The sequence below is a fragment of the Leucopleurus acutus genome (genome assembly GCF_964270905.1).
Source record: "Leucopleurus acutus genome assembly, chromosome: 13".
In the NCBI taxonomy this organism is placed as follows: Eukaryota; Metazoa; Chordata; class Mammalia; order Artiodactyla; family Delphinidae; genus Leucopleurus; species Leucopleurus acutus.
Genome location: NC_139155.1, coordinates 87,575,854 through 87,592,322, shown reverse-complemented (window position 1 = coordinate 87,592,322; position 16,469 = coordinate 87,575,854). Strand labels below are relative to the sequence as shown.

At 40.9% G+C, this 16,469-nt stretch overlaps 1 protein-coding gene across 1 annotated transcript in view; it reads left to right on the top strand.

Annotated features, from left to right (window-relative positions):
- TMEM132D (transmembrane protein 132D) overlaps positions 1–16,469 on the top strand; it is a gene marked incomplete at both ends in the record, with an annotated part of 627,093 nt that overhangs the window by 265,592 nt on the left and 345,032 nt on the right. The window contains one exon of the mRNA XM_082853296.1: positions 8,717–8,863. Within this exon, the coding sequence (XP_082709422.1) occupies positions 8,717–8,863 (147 nt within the window). The remainder of the gene's footprint in view (positions 1–8,716; positions 8,864–16,469) is intronic.

The following is a 16,469-nucleotide window of genomic DNA, read 5'->3' as shown; positions in this document are numbered from 1 at the left end:
TTCGAAGAGGTAACTTCTGCTGTGGCCATCACCCCTCATAATTGATTGACACGTATGAGCTTCAGTTTCAGAGAGGGATGTTACAGGAGCACATTTTTCTTTTCTTTTCTTTTTTCTTGCAAACTGAAAGGCCACCTTTGAAAATGTGCCGACAGAAATGATTCCTTTTAAAATACGCATCAAGATACTCCTGAAGAAAAGGAAAGAATAAGGGAATAGCCCAGCCAGATATTAAAACGTCATAAGCTATTGTGTGTAAAACATTTGGGTGCTGGCACATGAGAAGGCAGACCGATCGATAAAAGCAGACGGAGAGGCCAAAGTAAGGCTAAAAAAGATGAATTTAGTGCATATTAAAGATGGCATTTTAAATCAACAGTTACTGGGTGAATCATTGAATAAATAGTGCTGGTAGAAACTATATGGGTAAAAAGTAAAGTTGGATCCCTCTTTCACTCACTTCTCGCACTAAAATGAATTCCAGATGGATCAAGGGACTAATTTCCTTACCAATCAGTTTTCTAATAGACATGAAAAACGAGACCAACAAAACAATAGAAAAATGGACAAAGGATGTGAACAGGCATTTAGTATAAAAGATTATAGGGATATGAAAAAATATTCAATGCCCCTCAGACTTGATGAAATATTGTTTTTATTAGATCAAAAAGACACATTAAGACACTCAGTGAACGTGCAAATTGGAAGAATCTCCTTGAGTGGTAATTTAGCAAGTTCTATCAAAATTGTCCATGGGCATCTCTTTTGACTTGGCAATTTCTTTTCTTAGGAATTTACACTGTAGACCTGCTGTGTGTGCGTGCAAAGCTGGTTGTGTATGGAAATTCTCTGAAGCACAGATTGTAGTAGCAAAGACTGGAAGCCACCTATGGGTCCATCAGACGACACCAGGCAATTAAATTTTATTCAGATAAATCTGCACACTGGAGTAGCGCATAGAAGGAAGTGGATCTTTAAATGCTGATATAGACGTACTACAAGATACATTTTTAAGTATATGTATAGATAAGATGCGTAAAAGTGCATACAGTGTGTTGCCATTGGTATTTTTTAAAGATCTACATTTCTCAATGTGTTGATCGCCCAGAAAATGGACACTAAACTGGGGAGAAGTAGGGGGATAGAAGTCTGCAGTGAAACTTTTTGTGTTTCCCCCTTTGTAATATTGGAGCATTCACCAACATGCCTGTGTGATTATTTTCAATGAAAAAAATATTAATTAAAAAGTAACCATCCCTTGGGACTTCCCTGGTGGTGCAGTGGTTAAGAATCCACCTGCCCATGCAAGGGACACGGTTTTGAGCCCTGGTCTGGGAAGATCCCACATACCACAGAGCAACTAAGCCCGTGCGCCACAACTACTGAGCCTGTGCTCTAGAACCCGCGATCCACAACTACTGAGCCCGCGTGCCACAACTACTGAAGCCCCTGTGCAGCAATGAAGACCCAACGCAGCCAAAAAAATTTAAATAAATACATTTTTAAAAAATAATAAAAATATTTCTAAAACGAGAAAAAAGTAACCATCCCTCAGAAAAGGGTCCCTGAAAATATGTTAGTTAACCATAGTTCTGGTTTTAGTTTAGAATGTTTCCTTTAATTAAAGAAGTATATTTAAACAGTCCCTCTAAAACCCTGGTAACCTTGAAGGCTAGAGAAAACAGCAATCCTGCTCTGTTATGTGCTGTAGTGAAATTAGAGGATTGGGACTGATAAGAGACAATAAAATTAGGTCTTAGCCCAAACCCGGGAACCAGCCACATCCCAGCCCCCAGCGCCTCTCAGTGCCCTGGGAACAGGGAAGAGAGCCTAATGTTCCCAAACACTAGTTACTGAGGAAGGCCACCCAGACTTGCTATTCTGCAAATACTCATCCTGCTTGCTCTGCTGAGATTATGGCCTTGGCGAAATATGGAACTTCTAAGACCAATGTGAACTTCAAGTCTGCGTCTTCCACCTCCCACGAGAACGCACAGATGGATTTTTTTCATTTTGTTTTGCTTTTTTAGGAAAACCGGGGCTTTGGGTAGTGACTGTTGTATGGATGAGATGGAAGGAGAGTGAAAATTGATTCAAAATAGGTGTCCGGGTTTCTGTGTAACAAGGGAAATAATAATAATAATGAGAAAAATGAGTTTTTACCGGGCATTATGGACTTGGCTCACCGTATCTTGTAGAGTTCATTACGTTCGACAAAGAATAGGACTATTTTTTCTTGCATGTTTGCTGATTTCTTTGATGACTCCACGATGGGAGATTCAGTAGCATTTAAAGAATGAGGTGGCCCTATTCTGATCATGCACATATGGGAAGTTCAGAGAGTGTGGTCACTTAATGATTTGGTACCAATGAGGCAAATAACTTGCCCTGTCTTTCCAGAAATGTGATGTGCTCGTGCGACATCTTTTGCATTCCTTTTCCACCTCTTCCCAACTCAGCCATCGTTTATTGGGAGGCTGTGTTGAGCGACCTTGTCTATATCAAGGCTTTGGTTTTCCCAAGGAATCCGTAAACTGGACTCTCACATAATGAGCTGTGGAATATTTAAATAGCATCCCTGACTGTTGGGTGTTGGTCTATTTTCAGTAGGAACAAGGAGAATTGTACTCCCCGCTCACATGCCAGGCAAAGATATCCAATGTGTAGTGCTGGGGAGGGGGCGAGTTTCCTCTCCCCTTCTAGGTGCTTCTGGCTGGTCTAAGAATTAAATTGAGATGAAACAGAGGAGCAGGAGAAAATCAAACAAAAGTTGAATCACATGTGTACAGGAGAGAGACCACAAAAGCTGAGTAAGTTGCCAGTATGGCCAAAGCTGTCACCTTAAATACCATCCTCGATTAAAGACAAAAGAGGGTGTTGGGGGTAGGAGTTCGGTACTTTAGTGGGGAGGAAGGCAACTGACACGGAGATGGAAAAGCAAATGTTTGGCGAACAGATGTTTGCTGGGCCAGGCAGGGGCAGTGGGACACGGCGAGGTCTCTGACCTCTGTGAGTTCCCCTCACCACACCTGGTCCATGTTCTTTGCAGGTGTCTCTGGTGACAGCTCAGTTCCTGTAACAGCTCCTCTATCAAAATTCTTCATGCAGTTAGGGGGAAGGTCAGAGTTTCTTCCTAAGTCTTTTGGGTCATGTTTGTTTTCGCCTTGAAATAATCTGAATGCCACATTTTGGGGTGGCAGAGTTTCCCCCCAGAGTCTACCCTTTTCCCTTCTACTTGCCCATATGGTTTGGTCGCTGGCTTTACCATTTTGCAGCTATGTGTATAATAAAATAAAATCAATCTTCTAAGATAGCCACCCATACTGGGCTCTCCAGCTCCCTGTCTTGCTTTCTTTTTCTTCATAGAACTTATCAACGTAATAAATGTGTGTGTGAGTGCGTGTGTGTGTGTTCTGGCTCTCCCACTACAATGTTAGTTCCATGTCAAGAGGAAGCGTGTATTTCTTCTTCTTAATGAATTTCCAGTACTGTGAATGATGCCTGGGAAACAGGTGGGACTCAGAAAGTGTTTGTTGAATGAACCAATGACCAAATAAGCAAACAAAAGACAGGTTTGGTTTACTCACCTAGTGTTATTCATGACCTGCTTTAGGCATTTATATCTTAAGTTTTGGTCGGGGGAGGGGTGCTGGTAGGGGACGACCGTCACATCCTCCAAAGCTTCTAACCATTGGTATCCATATTCATCCTGCGGGTGTGCTTCCCATTTGGTGTGCAGCCCCATCTGTCCTATTTCTACTCACCACATCTGTTCTGAATTTGTGCCCTTAGGAAAGACGGGTCCCTGGAACCTTCTTATGAATGAACTGAGAGTCAGAGGAAAACCAGATGCTTGGAAAGACTGAGGATTAGGTACAGGACTCATTTAGCTCTAGAATGGCTTTTTTTTTAATTAAAAAAAATCTCATTCATATTTATTGCATATTTTCAGGTTTATCGTATAAACATTTATAATTTTCCAATAGCAATTTTTAATACTCTGAATATGTGCATACATGTGGATAATTTCCCAATGGGGAAAGACAGGTTTCCCATCAGTTAATCGGAAAGGATGCCACTAACTAAACCCGCAACACCTGGCAGTGTGTTGCATCCTTCTGTTACCCAGCATATGAGAGGTGGGATGTGGTGGAGCAGAAACAAAATGTGTACACCACAGCTCGGATCCCACACTGCTGGCTGTTCCCGTTGTTGCTGGATACTGTGCTTGGAGCACACACATGCGCACATATATGTGTGTATGTACGTGTGTGTATATATGGGCAGGTGTCTGTATATATGTATGTGTGTATATGCATGCATAATGTGTGTTTATGTGAGTGCCTATATATCTCTGTATATGTGTTGTGTATATGTGTATATATGTATGTGTGTATATATGTGTGTATGTGTATATATACGTATTATGCCTACATGTATGTCCATTGTGTATATATGTGTGTCCATGTATATATGTATGTGTTTATGCGTGTGCATGTGTGTGTCATTGTGTGCATATGTGTGTATGTGTATATATGTATGTCTATATGTGTGTGTATGTACGTGTATATTTGTGTATATATATGTTTGTGTGTATATATGTCTCTCTGTGTATATATGTATGTGTATATATATCTGTATGTGTGTATATGTCTGTGTGTATATATGTGTATATCTCAGTGTTTATATTTGTGTGCATATATGTGTGTGTTTTTATGTTTGCATTTGTATATATATCTACGTATGGATATATTTGTGTGTGTGTATATGTGTGTGTGTGTATGTGTATATATATATATATATATACACACACACACACATACACACACACACACACACACACAATAGCTCTGTTGTGTTTTAAAAACACAATATACCCTTAAGTCAAGCAGTGTTTATTCCAGTCCACAGTGCATGTGCGTTCTATGGTGGGGAAATTATGGCTTTCCCCCAAATCACTATAGTAGATATATTATTAAGTGTAAATATATAACAAACGTCTTTGGAAATCAAGTGCTGTTTATCCCTGTGTAATGAAGCTGTCAGTGTAACCTGTATTTATTGAGCCACAAGTAGGTTATAAAACTTGCACTAATGAATGTAAGTAACTCAGCTCTCATAAACAAAGGAAGTAATTAGCGTTTGGTTCAGACCCAGTGAAGCCAAATTTCACATGCTCTAAGGATTATCTTAATAGTTCCAAAACGCCGCCACTTACAGCTCTAAGTGTTTCAAAACTATGAACCCAACATAAACCGTGTTCAGTGTATAACAGAAGTGTCTCTGAGAAATAACCATTCGATTTCTTGCACACATTCATTCTTGCTGTACAGATCAGGGACCCCTTATCCAGTTCAGAACATCTGAAGTATGCCGTAGACATGTGTCTTCTCTTATGAGAACACTGTGTCTACGAAAGACAATCTCCTATTGCCCTGCACTAAATTTCAGAATCTCCCCTGAGAAACAGTGCTATAAATTACAACTCTGTGTAGCTGCCCTAGAATTATTAGCAACAGGTATCGGGTACTTCTGGGTTAAGTATGCAACCATGTTCTTTCCTAAGAACTTAAAAGTGATTCATTGGAGAAACATTATCTGAATTCCAAGTGACCTACCTGTGAATAAAATGTAAGAAAAATAAGAGCCCATTCTGTATCAGAAAAGCCCTAGCTCCTGATAGCTCCTGTATAATACAAAGGTTGCCAAATCCAGGTTGATGACCTATTTATTTAAAGCAAATTTGATTCAGGAAAATTCCAGTACACAGTAATTGGGACAGCACTTAGAATTCATCTTAATATAATAGCAGCTGTCCATAGTGAATTGAACTTTTTTTCATCACCCCATCTAGTTTGCTTACAATTTAAATGAGGAATCATAGCGTGTGTCACCAAAAGGTCAGGTGGCTTTCTGGCCTGCGCATGCAATTCCCAATTTATAAATGACTGCGTTCAAAACGTTGGCTTCTACAAGGATTATTTACAACACAAAACATTTTTACGTGGCGCTCACCTCCTAAAAATGCCAGCTTTAGCCCTGGGGGCCACGTGTGAGAAGCGATTCCTCTTGTCTTTGTAGACCAAATCAGTGTGTGTTTTGGGGTCCCCAAGACCACCCCTGTGTTTGATGACTTGCTAGGAAAACTCAGCAGGGCTCAGTGTAGAGTCATAATCATTGCTAAGATTTATTACAGCAAAAGGACACAAAGCAAATTCAGCAAAGGTAAAAGGCACATGGGGCGCAGTCTGGGGGAACCAGGCACAAGCTCAGTAAAGTCCACTCCCAGGGAATCATACAGGATGACCTTCACCCCTCCAGCAATGAGTTGTGACAAGAGGGGTAAACTGTTGTCTGTCTGAAAAGCTCATCCAAGCCTGGGGGCCAAGAATTTTTACTGGGGGCGGGTCCCCTGGGCACCATTGCCTGACAGGCACCATACCTCCAGACCACCAGAAAGAAAGCAGGTGTCCAGCAGCAGCTATATTGTTTGTAAAAAAGCAGAGGCTCCGTGTTCCCCTCTTATTAAGGAGTTGGGGAACCCCTCCTGAAATCCAAGTTTCCAGATGCCACTCAGGGGCCAGCCTTGCCAGTAGGCCTTTCTAGGCGGTGGTCTCAGAGCTGCAGTGTTAACTCTTCTGCACAATATGTCTTCAAGCTGTTTCTGTGGGAGAGAGTGTTCTTAGTTCTATTAGGCATGTCCTTTGCTCGCCAAGCGCCAGCCCTAAACACATCATCTTTTCCTCCCGCCTTGATCCTAATATCAGGGGGTGGCCTGGATCATCTCCTCTGATGATAAGAGCAAGGATTTAAGAGACGGCCTCAGGACCCACCTCCTTGCCTCTGTGCTCATACAGCTACCACGGTTGTAAATCTGGGGAGTGTACCTCCTCCAGGGCTGCCCCTCCTGGCAGCATCTCCCACCCAGTCACCCATCAACCTGCCCCATTTGTCCCCTGGCTTTCTTGCTTCAAAACCCTTTTTATTTTCCTCAAGGGACTAAGAAAAGAAAACACAACAGGAAACATGAATTTTTGCAGCAGTTTATACATCTAACTGTTTGCGATGTATTGCATTGTCCTTTTACTATATCCCTTCCATTCCATATATGTTTTTATTTTAACATCTTTATTGGACTACAGTTGCTTTATAATGTTGTGTTACTTTCTGCTGTATAAAAGACTGCATCAGCTATATGTATACATGTATCCCCATATCTCCTCCCTGTTGCGTCTCCCTCCCACCCTCCCTATCCCACCCCTCTAGGTGGTCACAAAGCACCGAGCTGATCTCCCTGTGCTATGCGGCTGCTTCCCACTAGCTAGCTATTTTACATTTGGTAGTGTATATATGTGAGGTCGAGAACAAAGAAACGTCAGTCCTCCTGGAGTTTGGAGCCCAGCATGGTGGCACGTAGTGGCATTCTTCTTCACCACCCTGGAGGCTCTCTGAAGCCCCTCCTTTTGGATTTTAATGGTGGCTTCACTACACAGTCGTGGTTGATTAAATCCTTAGGCATTGGTGATTAATTCCACCTCCAGAACCTTTCTCCTCCTTCTGGACATTAGGGCATACTAGGAAACCAGTTTTGCTGCACATCCTTCTGCCTCTCTCATCCGGCTTCTCTGATATCCTCGAGAAAAACCTATAAGTGTGTCACCTGTCCCTTTCTGTGAATGAAGGAAGGAAGGAATAAGTGAATGGAAGAGAGAAATAATAAGCCAAGTCTGTGATGGAGGGCACACCTGCTTTGGCAAATTTGTCTAAAGTCTGAGCAGATGTTAGGTCTCAGGACAGGTACTGGCCAGTGTTGGGTAACGAAGGACTTGAGCAGGTCAAGTAAGTGGCTTCAGCACGGGGACATTTTATGTGATGCCAAGGAAAGCACTGAGCCTGGTTGGACCGGCGCTGTGGTTGGGAGCCGTTTCAAATCCTGGGTCACCTGCCACCTGATCGCCCTGGTTGCTGAGCCGGTCAGTGAAAATTAAAATGGTACTGACCTCACAGGGTGTGTGTGAGAGTGAAATGAGATAAGGGTGCCATGAACTCAGCAGAGCGCCTGGCTTGTTGTGATAGTGATGATGATGGGATGATGGTCCTGCTGATGACGACGATGATGATCATGTCATGGGAGGGGCACACGCGTGGAAGTCAGGCGCCTCTGTGCACCTCTCAGCACCTGTGTTTTGCGATGAACCATCATGATTCCCAAACCTGTCTGAGCCGCAGCCCCTCCCCACCTTTGAACTTGGAACGTTGCTTGGGAAATTAGATGAGATAATACAGAGGAACAGTCCCATCAGTGCCTGGCATGGAAAAGGCATTCAATGAATGTGCGTTATTTTTAATCCCACTTTTGCAGTGTTAATGAATTCCCTTTTTCTGTTTAGTTTTAACAGTCTGAGGGTATTCAGTTATTTTTCTTAAAAGTAAAGCCTTCCACTAGCACAGCATTACTCTGTTTCTTTATGTGACTGATGCTTGCCTATGTCAGTGTACTGTTCTAGCTCCTCTGTTAAAGGAAGGAATGACTGGGGGGAAAATTAGGGCAGATGGATTGGAAGGGGATTGCCAGTGTGTGATTAAGTTCTATTAGACACGAGCTTACACCTGGCAGGCGACAATGGGCCATTAAGTACACTGTGTCCCCAGAAGCAGCGGTAACTCAAGGATGCCCCAGAGCCGTCTCAGCTGTGCATTTTGCTGTCTCCAACAGGGTAAAGGTGATGAAAGGCATGAACATCATTGGGGTGAGAGCCAGCAGCCCGTCCGTGTGGGAGGTTAAGAAGAGCATGGATTACGCTGGGAAGTACACACCAGCTGTCATCGTTTGTCAGAAGAAATCAGCTGGCTCGGAAAACAGGTGAGTCCCAGTGGCCTGCCACATATTCAGATTAGCTGCAACGATGGCCTCCTTTTTCCCAAATTTGCTGACAGCCACTTTGACCACGGTTTGCATTTGGGGAGCGTCGTCTATATTATTAGTGCTTCCAGGTGAGATGGATAGAATCCTTTCTTGGAAAAAGGTGGGCTATTATTCACAGTGGACCTACTTACAATCCCAGCACAGTTCCCGGTCCCCTGCAGGGACTACTCCATGCAAACGGAATTTATCTCGAAATGATGTTCCACTGCAACACGGCCTCTTTCTATCCCAGATGATTAGGTAAAACGAGAAGTCTGGGCAGTTCTGATAAAATGGCCCATTTTGCAAGCGTTTCAAACAGGAGTTTGTTGTAAAACAAGACAAAACACCCAGAGCTTGTAGATCTCGGGGCACACAAAGGCGCCTTGCACATTTGCCATGCCGATTTAAATATAACGCGTGGATTGCATTTTGTGCTGGGATTTTCGGATGGACCTGTGAATGATCTGCTGTGGAGTTATAGGGAATTGTGACGCTGTCTCTGATACCCACCAAGTTAGAAACAGTCTATTCACAGCTGGGCAGCGACTTGGAAGCTCAGTGGTTCTTGGTTTATTTCTGTTTCCGAAACCTCCTTTGTGGCTCCAGAATATTTCCGATCGGTTTTTGCCGCTTTCAGGTTGGTTGATATTTGCTCCCTATATTGCCGGCAATAGAAATAATTACGAATGGACCAATCCTAGGTATGTAGCACTATTTCAGGAGTCAGCTGTTTGAACTTCATAGCTCAGTGTTTGGAAAATATTTATTTTCCATTATTTATTCTAATATAGAGGTCGTGAATCTCAGCTGATGGCTCTTCTGCTTTTGGGGGGTTTATTTCCAAAGAGCACTGGATGCCAGTTTGGGGGTGATGTGATGTGGATTTCGCTCTGTGCTCCTCTGTTTCATGTGGGTGCTCTGGGATTCGGGTTAGCAACTGTCAAGCTCTGGCCTGTGACTTTGCTTTTGTGAGCAGTGTTTCAAGATGTTTTTCTTGAAGATTTGCTCGTAGAGCAGATGAGAGGGGAAAAGAAGGAGTCTGTATCTGAGTTCTGCCCCAAATGTTTACATAGTGATGCTGTGCCACACGGAGTACCTTCATGAGCTTACAAATAAGCTCACTTCCAAAGGTGTCTGTGCCAGTGATACGATTTGGGAAATAAGATGCCACCTCCATGAAAGGTTTCCTTTGTGTTGCGAAGTTAGCAAAAATTAGGAAGGATAGATAGATAGGCAGATAGGTAGGTAGCTCGGTAGATAGATAATGATAGGTAGACGAGATGGATATAGATAGATAGATAGATAGATAGATGATAGATGGATAGATATTTTACTCTTCTTTACCAGAAAGAGTGGGGGGATTTGGGAGAATTCTCAACCAATGTGCTGATTTTCCCTCGTGTTTCTTCTTGCTGTTTCCTCTGTGGGTTAGTGGGAGTAGTAGCGATTGTAGTGTTACGTATGAAATGCAGAGAGATTTGAACCGTTTTGCAACATTTTATTAAATTTCTGGCTAAGTATTCATTCAGTTCGTCTTGGGCATGGAGAAAGAAGGAAACTTTCCAAGGGCAGCTCATCCCCATTGAGGTATAAAGTGTAAGCTGCCTTTTCATGGATCAAATAAGGCAGGCACTCCCAAGGGGTTTTAACACTTCCTTAAATGAAACAAAAAATCAACAGCTCTAGAACATAGCAAATCATACGTATGTGTGGTCCTTGCCATTTCTTTCCCCCTTTTATCTGTAACAGTATCTTCTTTAAGAAACAAATTCCCCGAATGGACTATCAACCTAGTCCTTCAAAGGGCTGGCATCAGCATGCCATTCACCATGGAGAATATTCCTTATCTCTGTAGATTCTGAAGTCAGTTTTCTATTTCCTGCTGTGGGCCTAGATGATGGAAGAAGCATATGTACACTCACAGACATACACAAACACACATATGTATGTCTATGTATGTAATATATGTGTACGTGTATATATAGAATACTATATGTGCATATACAGTACATTATGTGTCTTTGTAATACATCATGTATGTATACATAGTATATATATATAGTATATCTATACATAGTTTGTGTATACAGGACATATATATGATACAGGTGTTTAAATACGTGCCTGTATACACGTGTACATTTTTATGTGATTTATGTACTCACGTGTGTTATGAAGACGCAGAGGCTTATTCTTTTTTTGGAATTCAGTTCTTACACTGCAGCCAGGAAGGCTTTGCTTAATGAGGAAGCTGTGGAATGCAAGCTCTTTTAGTTGGGGAACCATGTCGGTCTGGTTGGTAGCTGTTTGCAGTCCCTACAGCAGCATCTGGGACACATGAGGCTCTCCATCAATATTTGTTTACTGATGTTCTAGAATTAGACTGTATCTCTGTTACTCTATGTATAGTGATGCAAATCTGTACGTACATGTATTGAATGGCCTCTGATACACCTGTTCAAAAAAGCAAGGTGCACAACAGCATCTATATTGATGCCCCATTTGGGGAAAACCCAGAGAAGAATACTTTTTGAGCAAAGGGGCTAGCAGCTGTGATTTCTACTGGAGGAGCTGGCAAGTTGGGGGAGGGCACTGAACGTAAATTACTTTCTACTGCGAGCCGTTTGGACTCTGATTTGTTTTTTACTGTGTGCATGTATTACCACTTAATATAATGTATACAGTTAAAATAGACTTTTTTGAATGCGATATATTCATTTCTATGTTCAACCTTTATCCTCACTTCAAAATTGTTTATTTCACTTCTGTCTTTATGGAATTAAATACAGAAGAATCATGCTCCCTTCTTTGGGATCGCGAACGGACCGGGAGAAAATCTGTTTCTCTTTTCTTTGAAGGATAATTGGAGAATGTATTATGGAGTGGATGTTTTCACATTAGTAGGTTTTGCTTCAGAAGCTGTTTTGCTTTATACATTCTTCCCACTCTCTTTGACTTTCAGTTATTCTTAAAAAGTCAGAATCAGATCATCGGGGTGCAAAAAAGGGAGCCTTAATGAGCTTGAGAGTCATGGATTGTGCATTGGTAATAATTCACCATGGATTGTGAAGTTGTCTTAAGGAAGTTAAGTCCCTGTGACAGGTGTAATTTTATGGATTAAGGAGACACTTGTGCTAGTGATGAACTCAACAGGAGTGAGTGAAGATTCTTATCGAAGTTGAAATACATCCTTTGCTTTTTGAAGAACTTTGTTTTTTTTTTTTTTGCGGTACGCGGGCCTCTCACCGCTGCGGCCTCTCCCGTTGCAGAGCACAGGCTCCGGACGCGCAGGCTCAGCGGCCATGGCTCACGGGCCCAGCCGCTCCGTGGCATGTGGGATTCCCCCGGACCGGGGCACGAACCCGTGTCCCCTGCATCGGCAGGTGGACTCCCAACCGCTGCGCCACCAGGGAAGCCCAGAACTTTGGTTTTTGAAAGCCTTATCATCACAGTATTAATATCTGAATGTTACCCACAGCTATCAATCAGATCTGTTTTGCCTAAGCATTGCCAGGAAATATTATGGAACAGAAGGAGGATAACTAACTATGCTCCATCCATCAAATTTCATTTGACGTTTTCTGAATCCTGCTCACTGTTAGAGCACTATGGAAACTTAGATAAATGTGTAACGAAAGTCATGTACTTTTTATTTCTTTGCTCTTCTCTGCACAGATGAGCATTTTCCAGAGTTTGCCACAGTTGCTATTTAAATGATTTCAGGTGGTACAAAGAAATGAGGTCAAATAAACTTGAATGACAGAAACATATGTGCTTTCCAGTTCTCCAGCAAGACTACTGATTGAAGAGAAATTCTTCTCTTTTAGGGGCTAATATGTCTATAAAATCTCTATCCTTTGTTAATAGATTGTAGACAAGCAAGAGTACATAGTTTGATTTAATCCTTTTTCATAATTATCTGTTTATAATCCTTCGTACTATACCGCTTTTCCATTTATTTATAGGTAATTTTGTTACCGAGTTCAAGCTCGGCCCGCACACCACACGACACACCAGTAAATTGACAGACGGGTTGTTGGGGGAAGGGCTAGTGACTTTATTCGGAAAGCCAGCAGACCGAGGAGACAGTGGACTAGTGTCCCAAAGAACCATCTTAACCCAAGTTAGAATTCAGCCGCCTTTTATACTAAAAGGGGAGGGGTGTGGCTGGTTGCGCCACACTTCTTGGTGCCGGAATCCTTTGTTCTTGCAGCTGTCCATGTCTCTGTAAACCTTACACTCTGTTCTGCAACTTTTTATCTCTATACGAATGGAAAAGTGTTATACCTTTAAAGGTCAGAGCCTTGAGAATGGGCTGTCTTGTATATTTCAGGGTCTAGGCAAATTCTTAACTTGTAGCAAAAGCAATAGAATACAGAGGTTAAAGTAAAAGAAAGAGATACAATATGGATTCAGATTTGTTTTTCCCCATTACAACATGTTTCATTTTAAAACAAATATAGCTTAAATGGTAACATGAGGTATCATAAATAAAGAGTAATATTTAAAGTATACAGAGATAAGATTGCAGTCATGAATGTATGTTCAGAAAAATGTATGCTGGCATGATAAATCCATCTCATAATACATTGGTTAGGATTAGGTTTGATTATTTAATAAGAGTGACTTAACAAAAAAAAAGTGACTTAAAGTAAAAGTTTATTTCTCTGTCACATAGAAGAAGCCCTGATGTAGGCAGGCCATGGCTGGCATGGCAACTCCTCAGTACTGTCAGGTCCCAGGCACCTATCTTCCTTTAACACAATATTAATGCATGGCTTTTATCCTCATAGATTAATATGGCTGCTGGAGCGCCAGTCATCATATCTGCATTGCAGGCTAAAGAAAACTGACAGAAAAGAGCCTTCACCACTGGATCAGTTCCTTTTAAGGAACTTTTCTAGAAACTCATGTCAACCCCCAATACTCTCCTGCCTCTCATTGGTCAGGACTTAATCACATGGCCACACCAGACTTCAGAGGGAGGTGAGAAACATCATGTATTACAGGCAGCAGTATACTTAACTCAGAATCAGTTTTCTGCTCCAAAGAGAAAAGCAAACTGGATGGGTTGGGGAACCAGAAACCTTGATCTCAGAAATCTATAAAGAATAAATGTTGTGGGGTTTCCAGTAGGATGATGGAAAGAGCATGGTACCTAACTATCTCCTTCATTCTACCAGGTTCCCATGGAAATTTCCAGTGAAATATAATAAGGGTGTGAAGATCCACATTAGCAATGCACTGGAAAGGTTATGATTACAAACTAGTATATATAAAACAAACTATTATGCTTAAAATAGATAAACAACAAGGTCCTACTGTAAAGCACAGGGAACTATTAATATTAAATCCTGTAATAAACCATAATGGAAAAGAGATAATAACAATTTTGTTTATCAATAAATATGGGACAGGGGAAATTTAGAAGATATTCAATCAGGATGTTGCCCGTGCTTGTTAAGTGCATTTAATATATTAAATATCCTGTAATAAACCTTATTCATATATATCTGAATCACTTTGCTGTACACCGGAAACTAACACACCATTATAAATCACTATACTCCAATTAAATAAATAAGAAAAATTACCATGTGTATGTTAGAAACATAGAGAAGCGTTTGTGAAAACTGCAGGACTGGGTTGAAGGAGGATGAAAAGATCGCCAATCTTAATTGTGCATTAAAAAGAAAAGGACCAGGAATGTGAGTGGAGGATACCCAGGCATTAAAAAAAAAAAAAATCAGGCCTACCTCCTAATATCGCCAGTAGGTGCTGGTACAGGTGAGCATGGACATGTCAAAGCCAGCAAGGTTTCCTCTCTGGACCAGTAACAATAAAAGGCCGTTACTGGGTGAGGAACACACCTTTGGAGCAGATACCCAAACAGGCAGAAAACCCGTAGGCATATGAAAATATAACCATAAGAATTTGGGGGAAAACTCTTAAGTATCAGAGACAAAGACAGAACTTTGTGCATGAAATAGAGATGATTTTAAGCATTGATCAGTGGTCTCAGATTCAAAATAAGCATGGTATCATCAAAGACAGAGGAAGGCAGCAAGGAGAAGAAGCCATGTGAGATAAAGATGGGGTGAGAAACTCCATGTCTATTGGATTTGCTGCTGTAGAAAATGAAATCAGTGAACTTGAGAGAAAACTTTAGGAGAAAGAGAACCTTCAGAAGAGAATGAGAAAGAGGTGAAAATAAGAGAAACACCTGAAAACCAGTCAAGCAAGAGTATACAGAAAGAATGACCACAGGAACAGCTGGAGATTACCTGGTTACCATAAGATTCGGCACTACTAGTTCTACACCTAAGAGAACTGAAAGCAAATGTCCACACATGTGAACACACAAGTTCACAGCAGCATTTGTCATATATATATATATTATATATTTTATATATATATATTATATATATATTATAGATGAGTGGGCAAACACGTGATCTATTCATGCAATGGAATATTATTTGGCAATAAAAAAGGGAGAAGTGCTGATAGATGCTACAACATAGATGAACCTTGAAAACATGGTACTACGTAAAATAAACCAGACAAAAAAGACCATACATTGTATGATTCCATTTATACATGATGTCCAGAAGAGGCAAATTTTTAGACACAGTAGCTTAGTGGTTGCCTGGGGAGGGGAAAATGGAGAGATTCTGGTCATGGTTATGAGGTTTCTTTCAGAAGTAATAAAAATATTCTAAAATTAAATAGTGCTGATGGTTGTTCAACTAAAAACCACTGATGGTAAACATTAAAATGGTGACTTTTATAGCATATGAATAATATCTTGATAAATCTGTTATGAAAATCAGTTGATTACAAAAGGGCCTACGAGATAACACCAATTTTGTTTATCAATAAATATAGGACAGGGAAAATTTAGAAGATATTCAATCAGGCTCTTGTCTATGATGGCGATATTACTTGTATTTTGGAAAAGTCCCATAGTGAACATAGATTTTTTTTTTTAATTAGGAAAAGATAAGATATGGAAAACAAACAATAAATAAAGTTATAATGCAGCGTGGCTGGGAAGATTGTTTAATAGAGTCTGGACATCTGTCCTTGTCATTGCCGAGTGGCATACTAACAATTTTGGGATGCTTAATTCATCTGCTGACTTGTCCAAATTTGAAGCCAGAAAGATCTGGCCTTTTTTTTGGTTGTTGTTCTGGGCAAAAATTACTCATAATGGAGGTATTATAGATTGTTTAAAAATGTTCGGTTTTGCTTTAGAAAGCAGTTTTAATGATTGCAATTTACTGCTTCTTGACTCAGGATAACAGATCGAGTGATGGAAAAAAAAGATCTTGAGGTTTTTAATTAATATAATAATTTGATTAGAGGTATTTTCTAGCAATCTGTCTTCGGCAAGACAGTTCAGCTCTACGGACATCCGGAACCTGAGTTTGATAACAACAAAACCTGAGACAATGGTATAAAGTTATCAAAATGTTATGTCTTTCCTGTGGTGAGTGGGATTTTTCTGATGCCCTAAATGCTTTCAGTATCCTTATCATTGGCTCTTACTGATTGTAAT